Genomic DNA, 15,709 nt, shown 5'->3' with positions numbered 1-15,709 from the left:
CAAGGTGATCATGGATGCAGTTTTTGTGTGGGAAGGTCTTCCTAAAGAACTGGTGACTGACAATGGGACACAGTTCACCTCATTTGAAATGGAGCAATACTTGCACAACGATGGGATAAAACAGAAGACTATTTCCTTGTACCATCCTTGAGGGAATGGCTTCATGGAAAGAATGAACAGATTAGTGAAAGGACATTTACAACTGGCTAGCATGCAGCAACATCGCTGAAGAGACACAATCCATGAAACACTATTTGCTTATCAAACTACTTCTCATTCTACTACAGGAAAGTCACCTTTTGAATGGCTGAAAGGATGCAAAGCTACCACCGAACTTACCCAATGGCAATAACTGATAGGGCTTTCTGTGCTATCTCACTCTCAGGATGCAGAGATTCATGATCGGGTAAGGGAGAAGCAACAAAAATATAAATTGTATGTAGATCAGAAATGGGGTGCAAAACAGCAAACATTTCAGGTGGGAGACATTGAATATGGCTGCCTTATAAAGTGAGAAAGGGATGTTCCCGATATTCTGGACCAAATAATTGAAATCTGAGGAGATTCTGTCATATTGGATGATGGAAAGAAATGGAACAGTATGAGACTTTCCAGGATGCATACTATGAGACAAGAGGGAAGGGAGTCTGGTCTCAAGAGAGGAACTGAAGAGAAATTTGATCTTGCTTCCAGTTTTGACATCACAGATGAGGCTCATGAAAGTGATGGACAATCCTTGGTACCAGAACAGAAGACCTGAGAAACCCGGACTTAGGAGAAATGTGCACAACAGGAGAGCACCTAAAAAACTTCAAGACTTTGTCACTTTATTTTAAATCAATTCAATTTTTGGTTGTTATAAAGGGGAGGGATGTGTTGCATTATATCTAGTAATCTTTTAGGTTTTGTTGTTGAGAAGTTTGTCCCAGTGGGGATCCTGTAGAGAGTGTGTGTGCGGGGGAGGGGGGGCACAGCCAGAGAGGGAAAGGGAGGAGAAGGAGGAGCAAATGGAGTTGTTGCTGAATAAACCTTTAGTTAATCTACATAAAATTTCCTTGTGTATATGAGGGAAGCAACTATAAAATACCAATGGTGTCTATTCAAGAGAAAATGACTCCCTCTGTAGGCCTATGTTATGGATGAGCCCAGACCGGTCCGGAGGCCATTCTAAAGGCCTCCAAACTGGTCCAGACATGAGGGCGGTCCAGCGGTCTGGCACTGGTGTGCGGGGCTCTTTAAGGGCGGGGGAGGGTGTAATTACCCCCCCACCGCGTTTCCCTGCTGGCATGTTCGTTTGGTAAAGCTTTTGAGGTGGCAGGATACCGCCGCCCCTTCCCCCAGGTGTCGGCAAAAGGCTTCAAAAAGCCTTTTGCGCGCGCGCGCACGTCACATCTCCATGTCACGTGTGTGCGCGCCGCAGAGACGTGACGTGTGCACGTGCAAAAGGCTTTTTGAAGCCTTTTGCTGATGACTGGGGGAAGGGGCAGCAGGGAGGTATCCTGCCGCCCCAAAAGCTTTACCAAACGAACGTGCCACGGGGGAAACATGGCGGGGGGGGAGTACACCCTCCCCCGCCCTTAAAGAGCCCCGCACACCAGTGCTGGACCGCAGCTCCGTGGTTCCGTGCACATCCCTAGCCTATGTTTGCTCAGCACTGTGAATGTAGATTAAAGTTTTATGTGTTGCAGGATATTGGAGCATAGATAGAAGGGTTGTCCCTGAAGGTTAGGGCTTTTTGTTATGTTACGTTATGTTCCTCATTTTCCCAAATACAGTTGTGGTTGGACTACATGGAAAATGGAGTATGCCTGAAACAGAATTTCAGCTTGAGGGAAAGACATTTGGACTGTGTTTCCTCAGGGATAGGGGTTTAGGGTTGCAAAACCGCCAGGGTGCTTTCTAGACTAGACCCTACAACAGGGTCAGGATGAATCTTGGAAGTGTGCTTCCACACTTCCTGTGTCATGACACCACAGTCCCTATGCAGATAACAGGCTGCCGTTCACATTTCCAATACCTTGTTGTGAATTTAATTGCTGCAATATAGAGCAAGGACGTTGTATACCCGGCATGGAAAAGTTGCTGTTTGGGGGGCTTGTTAGTTGCTGCGAAAGTGCTCCCCCTGCTGTTTACGTCCCAAATGTGATTTCTTCTTCTTCTTCTTCTTCTTCTTCTTCTTCTTCTTCTTCTTCTTCTTCTTCTTCTTCTTCTTCTTCTTCTTCTTCTTCGAATTAATGGCGTACCAGGACCATGAGGTCCCACAAACTCCACCTACTGGAAGTCCACAGGGGAAAACAAACAAACAAACAATACGCGTTCGAAGAGAAGCAATGATTTGAGAAATCTCCACAAAAGGTTCTTAGCTGCCATCCAATTTAGATGGTCTGAGAAAAGTCCCTGAAGTGATCGAATAGGGAGATTAACAGAACATAGAGATGAAAAAAGAGTTTCACGCTCATCGCAAAATTGAACACAGTCCCATAAGAGATGATCAATTGTTTCAGTCACTCCACACAGAGGGCATAGGCTGTCTTCAGATTTACCAAGGAGATACAACTTATCCTTGGTAGAACAATGGCCTATCAATGTTCTCAACAAAGAAACTTGTTGAGTTCTTCCAGAAAAACTGAAAAGCTGAAAATTGCTCAACTTTCGACCCAAAAGAATACACTCTTCGACCCATAAGATCTGCATCCCACTCCCTTTGCCACAAATTCCTCATCTTCCATAGAACCCAGTTTCTAACTTCCATATTATTTAAGGGAACCTCACAATCCACAGACAGACGATCCAGTGATCGTTTTGCTACTAAATCTGCGAGCTCATTCCCAAAAATCCCAATATGAGACCGAACCCAACAGAATCTGATAACAAAGCCTCTGGAAAGTAAAACGTTATTCAGATTCCAAATTTCCGAGACCACCGGGGCTTTATTAATAAAGCCACCAGACTGAATGGCCTGTAAACCCGAAAGGGAATCAGATAAAATTACAAAAACTCCAGGACACATATCTTGAATCCATTTCAAGGCCAAAAGCATCGCTGTTAATTCTGCAGTCATTATGCTAATTCCACTGGACAATATATAACACTTTTCTATCTTCAGACTGGGTATAACAAATGCTGCAGATACTTTATCACCCTGAACAGACCTTGACCCATCCGTGAAAATTTTACAGAATTCCGAATCAGAGAACAACCTTTCAAAGGTCAATGATTGTAAAATGACAGCAGGTCTGGAAAAGGACTCACTCCCCAAATCATCCAACAAAACTTGGGGAGATGGTAAAGCCATATCGGGTACAAATTCACCTCTTCTCCCACGTGTCGCAACCCTCCAAGAAACTCAAGCTCAGGCCATAAAGAGAGTCTAAAAACATGAGGATAGCGACCATCAGGAAACTTCCCAAGCTCACCAAATTCCCAAAAAGGAGCATACACACTACCCCAGTTCCCAAAGCTGAATGCGATTTGCCCGAACGGAGGCATTTTGCTGCTGATAAGCAGCTAGTCTGGAAAGCGCCCATCAGGGGCGTAACTACTATTAGGCAAGGGGAGGCGGCTGCCTGGGGGCCCCCACACCTCGAGGGGGCCCCCAGAGGTAAGTCACATGACTATATATTGTGAAGTGTGTGTGTGTGTGTGTGTATCAGCGAGGGACCAATTTTAAAATTTTGTCTCTGGGCCTACTCCAGCCTTGTTATGCCCCTGGCGCCCAGGATTGGCCTGGAGTCTCTGGCAGTTGGCAGCTTAGCATTAGCAACCATCTCCAGGCCACTATTGAAAGCAATTGTGGAGATTTTAATAGTTAGATATTGTGAAAAATATTGTTGTCTTATGTAACACCTTTCCAAGGACCCAGACACTTGTGATGTTATCTTTTACATGCTAAGGAAAACTGTTTTATTTACATTAAAGGTAAAGTGTGCCATCAAGTCAATTTTGACTCCTGGTGCCCACAGAGCCCTGTGGTTTTCTTTGGTAGAATACAGGAGGGGTTTACCATTGTCTTCTGCTGCAGTATGAGATGATGATGCCTTTCAGCATCTTCCTATATCGCTGCTGCCCGATATAAGTGTTTCCCATAGTCTGGGAAACATACCAGTGGGGATTCGGTCCTGCAACCTTCTGCTTGTTAGTCAAGCATTTCCCTGCCGTGCCACTTAAGGTGGCTTTTATTTACATAGCAGTATTTAATCTTGAACCGCTGAGTTTCTTGCTATGATGCTGATGTTACTGATTCTTACTGATTACAATCTTACTGATTGTAAGATGGGATCCTCGACTTTTTAATTGCTACTTGCTTTACTGTATTTTGTATTGCTTTAATTTTGTTTACTGCCTTGGAGATTATGTGTAGCAGGAATGTCTTAAACAAACAATTAAATAAATGACAAACACAAACAAATGAGACATGCACACACGGTCAGCAAAATATCCTTATTTTTCATAAAGGCTCTTTATAACCAGGCACTGATGCACGTCCTACTCCTAGCCGACGACAAGCAGCAACAAGAGAAAGGAAGGCGGTATGGTATGCTGGTTTTTCTGTTTCCACAGGCGGAACCCACTTGTCTCGGAACCGATTTGCGAAGGAGTCGTTAGCTTTCGGCGGACAGAGGAAGTGCGAACGGGAGCTGAGGTTGCTGCTTCTATGAGTGCTCCCGCTTTTGCAGCCTCTTTCCTGCTGCTGCCGCCGAAGCTGTTCCTGTTCCTGGAGGGGAGGACGTTGCACTGGACACCGAGTCGCCACTGGCTAGCAGAAGAGTAAAAGCGTCCCCCGGCTCTTCTACATGGCAGGGAATTTCTGGCAGAGCTCGCATTAGTGAGTTATTCCCGCGTTTGGACGCCTCCGGGTGGGAGGTGAGGGTTGTGCGGATTACCGGGTTTGGGGGCAAGGAAGGGCTTGCGAAGGTAGAGGCGTAGCAAGCTCCCGCCCCGTCTTGCTGTGTTTGACTAATTTGCTCAGGATGAAGAATGGGGACAGAACTGTTACGTTTGGTGGGATATTGGCGCATGGATGGAAGGGGATTAGCCGCAGAGGATTCCGCACTCCCCCTGGAATACTGCTTAAGATGTATCATGCTTATTATCATTTCACCCAGAGAAAAGTTACCTGTGCCCTGTTATTGGTTGTAACAGAGAGAATTTGAAAGTGTGTTGAAAAATATTGTGTTCTCCAGACTTTGACTCGTGCTTACTGATCTTAATAGATCACCTTAAGTGTGCCATTGATGTATTGTGTAGCCAGGTGTCCTGTGTGTGGTGTTATGTTTAATTCTGTATGCTGATCCCATGAAGAGTTCTGTGTTTAAAAAAACCCAAAACCTGATATGCCATTCAGGTCAGCAGAAGTTGGTTCAATATGTTATCACCTGACCTGACTTGTATTTTACACATCTGCATGCCTTTTTGATGATTCATTTTTTCAAAGCAAAAGACAATTATAGTTATTAAGTTTATGTAGAAGCAGATAAGGTGAAAGTGCTTTGGTACATGTCTAGAAGCTAATGTGATTTGGTTATTTTTCCATTCTTTTCTTTTCCAAAATATTTTGTCGGCTGTATAAAGCATGTTTTGGCCAAATGAATATTTTCCTATTCCACAAGAATGAGGTTGCTTATTCTCCCCCCCCCACCTCCAACTTCCCCCCCCCAAATGTAAAGTGAAGAAAATATTGAAATGTTGAAGCTAGAGAATCTACAGTAGACATTGGATAGATTTTACTTCTTTATATCACCCTATCCAAAGGCTTTGGGTGGTGTACAACAACAAAAACAAAAATAAACATTTTAAATGGATTAAAACAATATAAAAACAAATTGAAAACCAGTCTAAAACATTTAAGATCAATTTAAAAACCTTGGAAGGCCCAACCAAACAAGATGTTAAGGTTCTCTTGAAGGCCAACAATGAGCCTAAACTATAAATTTGTGACGGGAGTGCATTCCATAGCCCAGGAGCAGCTACAGAGAAGGCCTAGTTCTGAGTCGCCACCAGATGTACTGGTGGTAACCGGAGACTGACCTCTCCGGATGACTTCAACGTGCGGTGGGGATCATGCAGAAGAAGGCACTCTCTAAGGTAACCTAAGCCATTCAGGTAACCTAAGCCATTCAGGGCTTTAAAGGTAATAACCAGCACTTTGTATTTTGCCTGGAAACATATCAGCAGCCAGTGCAACTGTTTAAGGACAGGCATAATATGATCTCTCTGGGTTACCCCAGAGACCAATTTGGCTGCTGCATTCTGAACTAAATGAAATTTCCAAACTACGTAGAAAGGCAGCCCCACGTAGAGCACATTGCAATCGTCAAGCCTGGAGGTTACCAGCTGATGCACCACTGTTTTGAGATCATTCTCTTCAAGGAATGGACACATCAGCCGAAGCTGATGGAAAGTGCTCCTGGCCATAGCCTCCACCTTAGATACCAGGGTCCAGGAGCATTCCCAAGCTGTGAACCTGTTCCTTCTGGGGGAGTGTAACCCCATCCAGCAAAGGAAGCTCTAACTCATCCTTCAAATTCTCATCTGCCACAATGAACACCTCCATCTTGCTTGGATTCAGCTTCAATTTGTTGTCCCTCATCCAGCTCATTACTGCCTGTAGGCAGGCATTTAGGAAACTAGTGCCATTTCCTGATGAGGAGGATGACAAGGAGAAATAGATTTGGGTGTAATCAGCATACTGATAACACCCTGCATCAAATCTTCTGATGATCTCACCTGCCGAGAGAGCCAAAAGAACCAACAGTTACACTCCCTCTGTCGATTCCTGGTAAAGGTCATCTATCAGGTCGACCAAGGCTCTGTCAACCCCATAGCCTGCTCTAAACCTAATTTGAAATGGGTCTAGATAATCAGTTTCTTCCAAAGTCACCTGGAGCTAGTTAGCCACCACTCTCTCAATCATCTTGCCTAACTAACCATGGGAGAGTGGAGACTGGTCTATAACTATCTCATTGCCAAGGGATCTAGGGGAAGGCTTCTTAGGAAGCGGATTAACCATTGTCACCTTCAGACAAGGAGGCATCCAACCATCCCTCAGTGATGCATTAATGATATTAACTAGGCCACCTCCAACCATTTCCCTTCTAGATAGCAGCAGCTAAGTTGGGCAGAGATCCAGAGAACAAGTGGTAGTGCGTACTGTCCCAAGTAGCTTGTCCACGTCCTCAGGCATCACAGATTGAAACTGATCCAATCTAATATTGAAATGATATTACTGAAATTCAGATATTTCTGGAGAGAAAATGATTCCTTTTTTAGGATAATGCAAATTAAAAGTTATAGATAGGGGTGGGGAGAATTTATCTGCCTGGTAATTCTCATTACTAGTTAAGTTAGTGCCCTTTGTCCTCTTTTGTGTGTAACTTGCTACAGCCTGAGTTCTAAACACCTTTATTTGGAAGGAATTCTCATTGGTTCCAATGAGGCTCATTTAAGAACAATGTGTTACATAGCAATAGCACTTACATTTATATACCGCTCTATAGCCAGAGCTCTCTAAGTGGTTTACAATGATTTTAGCATATTGCCCCCAACATTCTGGGTACTCATTTTACCGACCTCGGAAGGATGGAAGGCTGAGTCAACCTTGAGCCCCTGGTCAGGATCAAACTTGTAACCTTCTGGTTACAGGGCGGCAGTTTTACCACTGCGCCACCAGGGGCTTGTGTTAAATATGTAACATATTTAACACAATGATTACAGTGCATATTTTGACTTACAGGCAGGCAGATCCTGAGACTTCCTGTGTTAAGAAATACAGTAGATGCATAAGATGGAAGGGACCCAGTCACTACACAAACACAATTCTAGAAGCCATGTTGTTGCCCCAGTATTATTTGTGCAGGTGTTATAGGCAGATAATCTGAACTGAATGTTTAGGACTAGAATGTGCATATTTATGTTTTGCCTTTAAGTTAGAATACCTCTGGCTGATTTGTCGTTGGGCTATATAATGAAAGTGCAAGAAAAAATCTATCTATAGTGTATAATACTGATAAATAGCTCTGAAAGTTGTATTTTCTCTCCTCTTTCTCCATAGTTTACAATGGATTTTGGATAAACAAGATCTGTTGAAGGAACGTCAAAAGGACTTAAAATTTTTGATAGAAGAAGAATATTGGAAGCTTCAGATATTTTTTACAAATGGTAAAATGGTTTCATTTCTAAATTATTTTTCTGATGCATCTTGTGGGTGATATCCTAACTGTGTGGATGCACTATGGCCACAAGCTCACAAATGAAGGAATGAAAGGAGTTGCACTGGAGTAAGGACTGTTTTCAAAACTAGCTGAAGGATCCCTTCTGTGACTGCGGTTCTTCTTCTGTTTGTGGAAGGAACTCTCAGCCACAAGGACTTTAATGCAAAATGTTGGAAAACAACATTGTGTCTGTTGTGCATGAGTTTTGGTGTTAAATTCTTTAAATGCAAAAGAATTCATCATGTCTTAATTTTTATAAGCAATGTCTTGAGACATGAGATTGTTGAAGGCCTTTTTATTTGACCTACATGTAATTTAATAATGTACAATCCCTTATTGTTTGTTCAAGACTCTTGATTTTAATTGTGTGTTCCCTTAAGTTACCAAATGTCCACACATTTTCTTTCTGGAACCTTGTTTTGCCACTGAGTATGGACCCTCCCTGGTTTAGAATGGCTCCCTACTGCATATTGACCTTTCATGACGGTCCTGCAATAGTAGTAGTATAATCTATATTATTTATTCTCCTGGGTGTGCCTTGGAATGTGCGTCCAGTGCCCAGCTGATTGGCTGGGCGGTGGAGGCACCTGATTGGCTGAGGCGCACCCAGGAGGATTGGTTGCTGTGGCAGCGGTGGCAGCTGGCTGCGGAGTCCAGAGGCAGCGGCAGGGCCAGCCCGGCTTCAGAGGCAAGGCCCAGGAGGAGGGAAAGAAAGTGGTGCGGGGGCAGAAGTGCCGGTGGGGAGGAGAGGCGGCTGGGCCTGGCACGGGCCGGCTGTGGTTAGGAAGCGGAGACTGGGGCAGAAGGTGGGGTGGGGGAGAGGTAACTGCCAGCCCCAAATTGTGCACAGATGCTCTGTGCGGGGTCGGCTAGTATTGGATAATATGCAATGTGTGCTCAATCTGAAAAGATGGGTCTTTCAGGACTGCTGAAATTGACTAAGCTCAAGGTCAGATCAGGAGAATATCTCTAGGTTTTACCTCAGTATTCTGTCCTTTTGGATTTCTAAAATGCCAAGGAAAAGTCTGAAGCACTGTGAAACTGATGAGGTTTCTCTGCATTGAGGTTTGTTAGATTCAAGTCCTCCCCTTGCAGGTTGAGCAATGATGTTAAACAGCACATGTAAAAGTCAGAAAGAGGCTTGAAAATTGTGTTTGTGTGTTAGGGATGTGCATGGAACTGGCAGAGGGAGGTTCGAAGGTGGGGGGCCATATCTTTAAGGGAGGGGCAGGGTACCCTTATCCCTCCTGCCGTGTTTCCCCCACTGGCCTTCCATTTTAAAAGTGTCTGTCGGGGTGGCAGTGTACCTCCTTGCCGCCCTGGTGTTCTCCTTGGCTAGAAGTACCCAGCGCGCAGAAGTACACATCATGCTCGCTCGCACGTCAGGTGCACGTCCACCAGGTACTTCCGGCCGAGGATGACACTGGGACGGCAGGAAGGTATGCTGGCTCCCCGACGGACATTTTTTAGGGGAAACGTGGCAGGAGAGGTAAGGGCACCTTCCCCTGCCCTTAAAGGTATCCTCCCCTCATGCCTTCGAATCGACTGCCGGTCATTCTGTGCACATCCATGCCAGTTCCGTGCACATCCCTAGTGTGAGTGAGAACAGGGCCTGATAAATCCCAGGTGCCAGGGAGCCATGACTCCTAGAGATTAAACCATGGTGCCTAGACTTGGATATTCAGAGGTAGAATTCTTTAATAAAATGTTTAGTTGCCTCAGGCAGAAGCCCTGTTTCTCTTCTACATATGTTACTTGCAAATGAGATAAAGAGAAGCCTATTTGCCCTCGCTCTCCACAATGTCTGTCACTAAATCTGGTAATTCTGTCAAGTGTCCATTGTCTGGCTCCTAAATTTTTCAGCTGGCTCTTAGGTCCAAAGAAAATGTGTAAAGGCCTGTCGTAGACACTGTCTGCTAAATGTCTATGATGCTCGGTGCTCAAACAACCATTTTCCAGACAGCACTGCCAGTTGTGTCCCCAAAATAGTTTTTGGTTTTTCCCCTCAGAGAAGGGGAATTGCATTTTCTCAGCAACAATATATTGTAGTTTGAGTGCTGGAGAAATATGGTATACCTGAAATTTGGCTGCAGGGAGCAAAGGAACACTGGGAAGTCTGTGTAGCTGTGACTGCTTGCTGAGAGTTTGCTTGTCTCCCTCCCTCTTCAAGAGGCCTCTTTAAGAACTTGGCTTACCAAGGGCAGAGGCTGTAGGGAGCAAAGTATACCTGAAATTGAGCATCAGTTGTTGCATAATAATAAACAACAATAAGCATTCTTTGTTAGCTGCCCCATAACAAATTGTTCTCTGGGTGGCTCGCAATTAAACAGCAATAGAATAAAACATACAATTAAAACACACAAAACAAAGGATTGCAATGAAATACAAAAACATTTAAAAATCTGTTTTAAAAAACCTATTTTAAGAGGCCTGGGTGAACATTAAGGTCATCTTTCTGGCATCTAAAAGAGGAAAGTAATGATGTCAGGCAAGCCTCACTGGAGAGGTTATTCCATAAATGGGGTGCATAATAAATTGATCATCAGGAAATGCCCTTAGAGCTCAGTTCTACAAGACTGCAAACACTTGGGTTATCTTCTAAAAAAGTATTTAAGTTTATAATGCATGTCAGTAGTTTAATCACTATGTGTTTAAATGGTTTACTGTGTTGGTCAGACCTCTCTCTCAATGCCTACAGAACCAAACTCTTATAAGCAAACCAAATTAAGACTGCAGTTCGAGACACTAGCACAGAAACAAATTTATTGGACAACCATAAAACCTAACCCCAAGCAAATATATGTAGAATCTGGTTGAAGACTGTGTTCATAAGAACCCAAATTCTTTTCCTCAAAAGTCTTGCAGTAGAGGAAAATCTGCATTATTGTCTTTATTGCTTAGACACTAAAAAATAGGGTGGGGGGACAATTTCTGAAGCCATCAGCAGAATTTGTTGATTCTAATCTTGGTAATAAATGTACCATTCTGAATTTGTTTTTTTCCTTATATGTCCACCTCAGTAGTAGTACATTCTGTAAAACATAATCACAAATAATCTGCAAAGATGTCAAGTTTCTGCATCAATTACTTTCACTCAGCCTGAAACAATTGTAAATGTGCCTTGACAAAGAGCTCAAACACTTCTGCCTTTATAGTTATAAACTAAAAGAGCAGCTTAACATTACAGTCATCGTGATGAGCATGCATTTGTGAACCAGCCCATTGACTCTCATGCTCCTATTGGTACAGCTCCTGTTGGTGCTATAATGTGATAATACTTGGCACCTGTACATCATAATTTGAATGTGAAGTGTCTTTCATGTATATTATCTTAGTAATTCGTAAAACAGACTTTCAAGGTAAATCAGACCTATTACCCCCTGCTGCAGATGGTGAGAGGAAGGGTTAAGAGAATAGAGGCTGCCTTGTGAGCTTGTGGCCAAGGTGAGATTTACATTCAGGACTTCCTAGCTCTCGGCTCATATTCTGAGCTACTACTCCAGCTTCTGTACAGTTCAGCTAAGAGGGAAAGGTAATGTGTTAGATAGAAACTGCTAGTGCTGGATGGAAAACGTTTGCAAAGTGCTGCTGATTTGGGGGGTATCTTGAATGTACTCGACAGATGTATATTTTGATTCAGCATACAGGATATGCTGATAGTATTACAAGTGGCATCAAGTTGATCACAATTTTCCTTTAGACAGTCCTCCTGCATGCAAATAATGCATGTGGCTGCCTAGCTTTTAGGTCTGTGTACAATGTGAACTAAATTGGCATTACTTGCCGTGTTATTTGAAAATGGCTGGATAATAATGCAGCCCTGCCATGTTTGGATTAAGAATGGATGACAGAATTCAGGAAAAATACCAAGTAATCACCTTATGTTTCATTCCGCCCTTCTGTGCTTCCACCTCTGTTTGGTATCCCAGAACGGATGCTTCTAACTTGCGCAGCACATCTCCTTTGCCTGGAAGGCCAAAAGAGCTACCTGCACAGCTGACACCAGGGTTGCATCTTAGCCAACTGGCAGGCAGGGCTTGTGATGGAGCAGCTGACAACTTCCTCTGGTCCCTCTTCCCCCACACCTCGCTCCCTTTCCCTAGACTGAATATGTCAGCCTTCAAACACCTGCTGCCTCTGCCAAATCCAGCCATGTTGATGCTGACAGCTTAATTCATTGGGCAGAATAACATCCATTTTATGCTGTGTTTAAACTGGCTACTGAGCTTTCTATATTTTACTCAACTGAGGGCTATGTTGCTGGGTTTCCGAGGGTCACATTTGATGTAATTCTTAAGCTGTTTACTCTGAAGTAGTGCCATCACAGGACTCCTCTGGGGTGAATGAATTGAGAATTATCCCAGTTTGTATCCCAGGAGCAAATTGTTTCTTCCTCCTTTCTGTATTGAAGTATATCCACACATATGCCATATGCTCTTAGTTCTGTCCTTCACGGTGGTTTGAGTGACTTGATGGAATTAAGTTTGACTGAATTTGAACTAGTTTGACTAGTGGATAGTGTGCTACACTTGGACCTGAGTAGTTGAGTTAAGAGTACATTGGCTGATCCTAGGGAAATATCTGGGAAATCTATTTGCACAATCACTGGGAAGTCCAGTTCCTGGTGAGCATGTCATCTGAACCTGCCAACTGCCGATTCCTGAGCCCTCCATTCGACTTCTATAACTAAGATTTGGGCAGAGAATGTTGGGCAAAGTTTGGGTAGAGGGCTCAGAAACTGGTGGTTGGTGGATTCAGATGGCATGCTTGCTGAAAGCATGTACTCTCCAAGAACCAGACTTCCTGGTGATCAAGTGAAGCTACCCACTTGATCTGTCAAATGAAAGCACTGTTGGCGTGTCTTGCAGGGTTTTTGTAAAGATGAATGAGTTGAACTGGGACAGCATTTTGCAACCTGTAGCTGCAGTCCTATGTGTCACTGGTTGCCCAAAGTCTCTCTGGAATACTTTCTCAGTGGTTGTTCATTCCTTGGCTTCCCTTGCTGCCTTTAAGAGGCAGTTAAATCCCTTGCTCATTTTTTGGGCCTTTGGCATGCTGTTTTAATTGTGTTTCTGCTTTTGTTGCTATATTTTATTATTTGTACTTTTTGTTGTTTTAGTTGATTTTCATGGATACTTTTTGTTAACCCTGTGAACTGCACTGAGATAAAACTTATGAAAAGTGGTATAAATGTAGCTATAAATGAGTCTGTAAAATACAGAAGCTAGTCTCATTGAACTTGGTGGAACTTCCTTCTGAGTAACTGTACATTGGAGTTAGGCTGCAGTGATGCTGCAGAAATGTTGATCGAACAATAGCTTCACAACCCCATACAACATACTTTCAGCACAACACATTGTACTTTCAGCACAATGTAAAATAATGCATTGAAAGCTTAACTTCATTTTATTTTTGTCTACAAGTTATCCAGGCCTTAGGTGAACATCTGAAATTAAGACAACAAGTTATTGCTACTGCTACTGTCTACTTCAAGAGATTCTATGCCAGGTAGGCCCACCATGTGCTTTCTCAGGAAGATAAGAAAATGTCACATTTTTCCCCAAATGTTGATAGAATGTAGATAAATAAAAATATTTTATGTTTATAAAATTTATATCTTAATATCTACCATGATTATCCTTTAATTTTTTTAAATGTTTATTGATCACTTTCATTTTTATTTAAATTAAAATATCAACAAAATGGTTACTTTTCTGAAGCTCCATAGGGTGCTCTTGATGCATAATTCTTTCTGCTTGTGTAACATTATGTATTACAATTTTTCAGATATTCCTTAAAAAGTATAGATCCAGTATTAATGGCTCCAACATGTGTGTTTTTAGCATCGAAAGTAGAGGTAAGTGAGATACTTCCTTGTTAATGCGCAAGCTTGATATGGTGACTGGAACTATATGATTTAAAAAACAGCTTTGAGTGTTCAGTGATTTTATACTTCCATGACATTCTGGAGAGATAAGAGACCCAGTGGTGCTAATTTAGTAGCTTGACCGTAAAGCTCAAGCTCATCATTATAATATGTCATCATGTGGCTCAGTTTCTGATTTGTCTTCTCAGTCCGGATGGTTGTTGGGCTTTCATCCTGTTATAGTGATAGGCATTTTGCTAGCCATATTAAAAAAGTCAGTGAGGTGGTGTCTCTTAGGTCCCCCTGCCCCTAGTTTGACCGTCTAATTCAGAGCTGCACAATTTGGTCCTCCAGCTGTTATTGAACTACAATTCCCATCATCCCTAGCCACATTTGCCAGTCAGGGATGATGGGAATTGTAGTCCAACGTGAAAAAACAATCTTGAAATTGTGCAGCCCTGCTCTGGCTCAGCAGTGTGCATGTGACAGGGGAAGATTGTTTTTCACTAATTCACTTTGGGCTGCTGTTAAAGATGGCTGGCCATGGCCTTGGCCTATCCCACTGTTCTGTCATGAAAAGTGCCCCCACTTGTCACTCCACAGTCCCCTGAAGGGGAACCTTTCTTCCACCCATGATAATGACAAGCAGTTTGTCTCTTTATCATGGTGTGCTTCTAGTGTGATGCACCTTCCCACATGATTTCTGTATACTTTTTTTCCCCCTTTAGGAATTTGGTGTGGTCTCAAATACAAGGTTGATATCTGCTGCTACTTCTGTATGTAAGTATAAATTATGCACATTCTTTGCTAGGGTCTCATAGATAAAATTGCTTTCTTCTTTCACATGAAGCTATCATCAAGTACTACTTGTCATAGTGATGCTTTTGTTTCTTATTTATAGGAGTATGGAATTGAACTTTTTGTTCTTTGTTTTAAATGCACTCCCAAAAATCCAGTTTTCAATCTTGGTGAAAACAAATCTCTATATCTTAACAGCCCTGATTCATGTTCTAGTTTAGCTCTTTTCCCTGTCAGTTATGAAGACTCCAGTCACCTGTTTGAGGGGTAGAAGAGACTGGATCTAGATAATCTGACTGCTGTACACAGAGATCTCACAGGGATCCCTCCTCCGCAAATGATGAGTGTTTGTTTGTTATTGCCCCATCCTCAAACAGGTGGCCTTGCATATTATCTGTTTGAAATTGAGAGAAAGAGGGAGAAATAAGCATCTTTGTTTTCAAATGATAAAACTAAACCATATCTTGTTCTCTCTTCCCTTCAGTGAAAACTAGGTTTTCGTATGCCTTCCCAAAGGAATTTCCTTATAGGATGAATCATGTAAGTATTCTGTAAGGAAACAAGCCTTCTCTGACCATTTATGTGTAGGCAGACTACTGTCTGTAGGGCTTATCTTCCCACAGGAGTTCTGAATTAGTAAAGTGGTGCCACCATCATGAGCATATACAGTTGCATTTTCCTTTTCGACCAATTCATGTTTTCCAGTATTGTTGCTTGTTTGTCATTTAACATATTACAAGGCTGTTGCATGAAATTACTGTTTTTGAGGACGAAATGTTTGTTAGACCAGGAAGTTGGGGGAAATGAGCTTTTTAAAGGGGAACTTGCCATGTAG

At 42.8% G+C, this 15,709-nt stretch overlaps 1 protein-coding gene across 4 annotated transcripts in view; it reads left to right on the top strand.

Annotated features, from left to right (window-relative positions):
- Positions 1-4,599: 4,599 nt before the first annotated feature.
- The window catches only part of CCNC (cyclin C), a 23,005-nt gene continuing 11,895 nt past the window's right edge, over positions 4,600-15,709 (top strand). Inside the window, exons 1-6 of one of the 4 annotated variants that reach the window (XM_053287702.1) lie at positions 4,600-4,825; positions 8,051-8,157; positions 13,634-13,718; positions 13,998-14,067; positions 14,805-14,856; positions 15,359-15,414. In XM_053287702.1, coding sequence (XP_053143677.1) covers positions 4,794-4,825; positions 8,051-8,157; positions 13,634-13,718; positions 13,998-14,067; positions 14,805-14,856; positions 15,359-15,414 — 402 coding nt within the window. In that variant the 5' untranslated portion in view covers positions 4,600-4,793. Of the gene's footprint in view, positions 4,864-8,050; positions 8,158-8,185; positions 8,899-8,943; positions 9,276-13,633; positions 13,719-13,997; positions 14,068-14,804; positions 14,857-15,358; positions 15,415-15,709 lie in introns of those variants that run through there. The other 3 variants (XM_053287703.1, XM_053287704.1, XM_053287705.1) reach the window with 3 other exon arrangements.

Source organism: Hemicordylus capensis, chromosome 1 (assembly GCF_027244095.1).
Source record: "Hemicordylus capensis ecotype Gifberg chromosome 1, rHemCap1.1.pri, whole genome shotgun sequence".
Classification (NCBI taxonomy): domain Eukaryota; kingdom Metazoa; phylum Chordata; class Lepidosauria; order Squamata; family Cordylidae; genus Hemicordylus; species Hemicordylus capensis.
The sequence above is the reverse complement of the archived record's forward strand: the minus strand, read 5'-3'. Positions and strand labels throughout refer to the sequence as shown.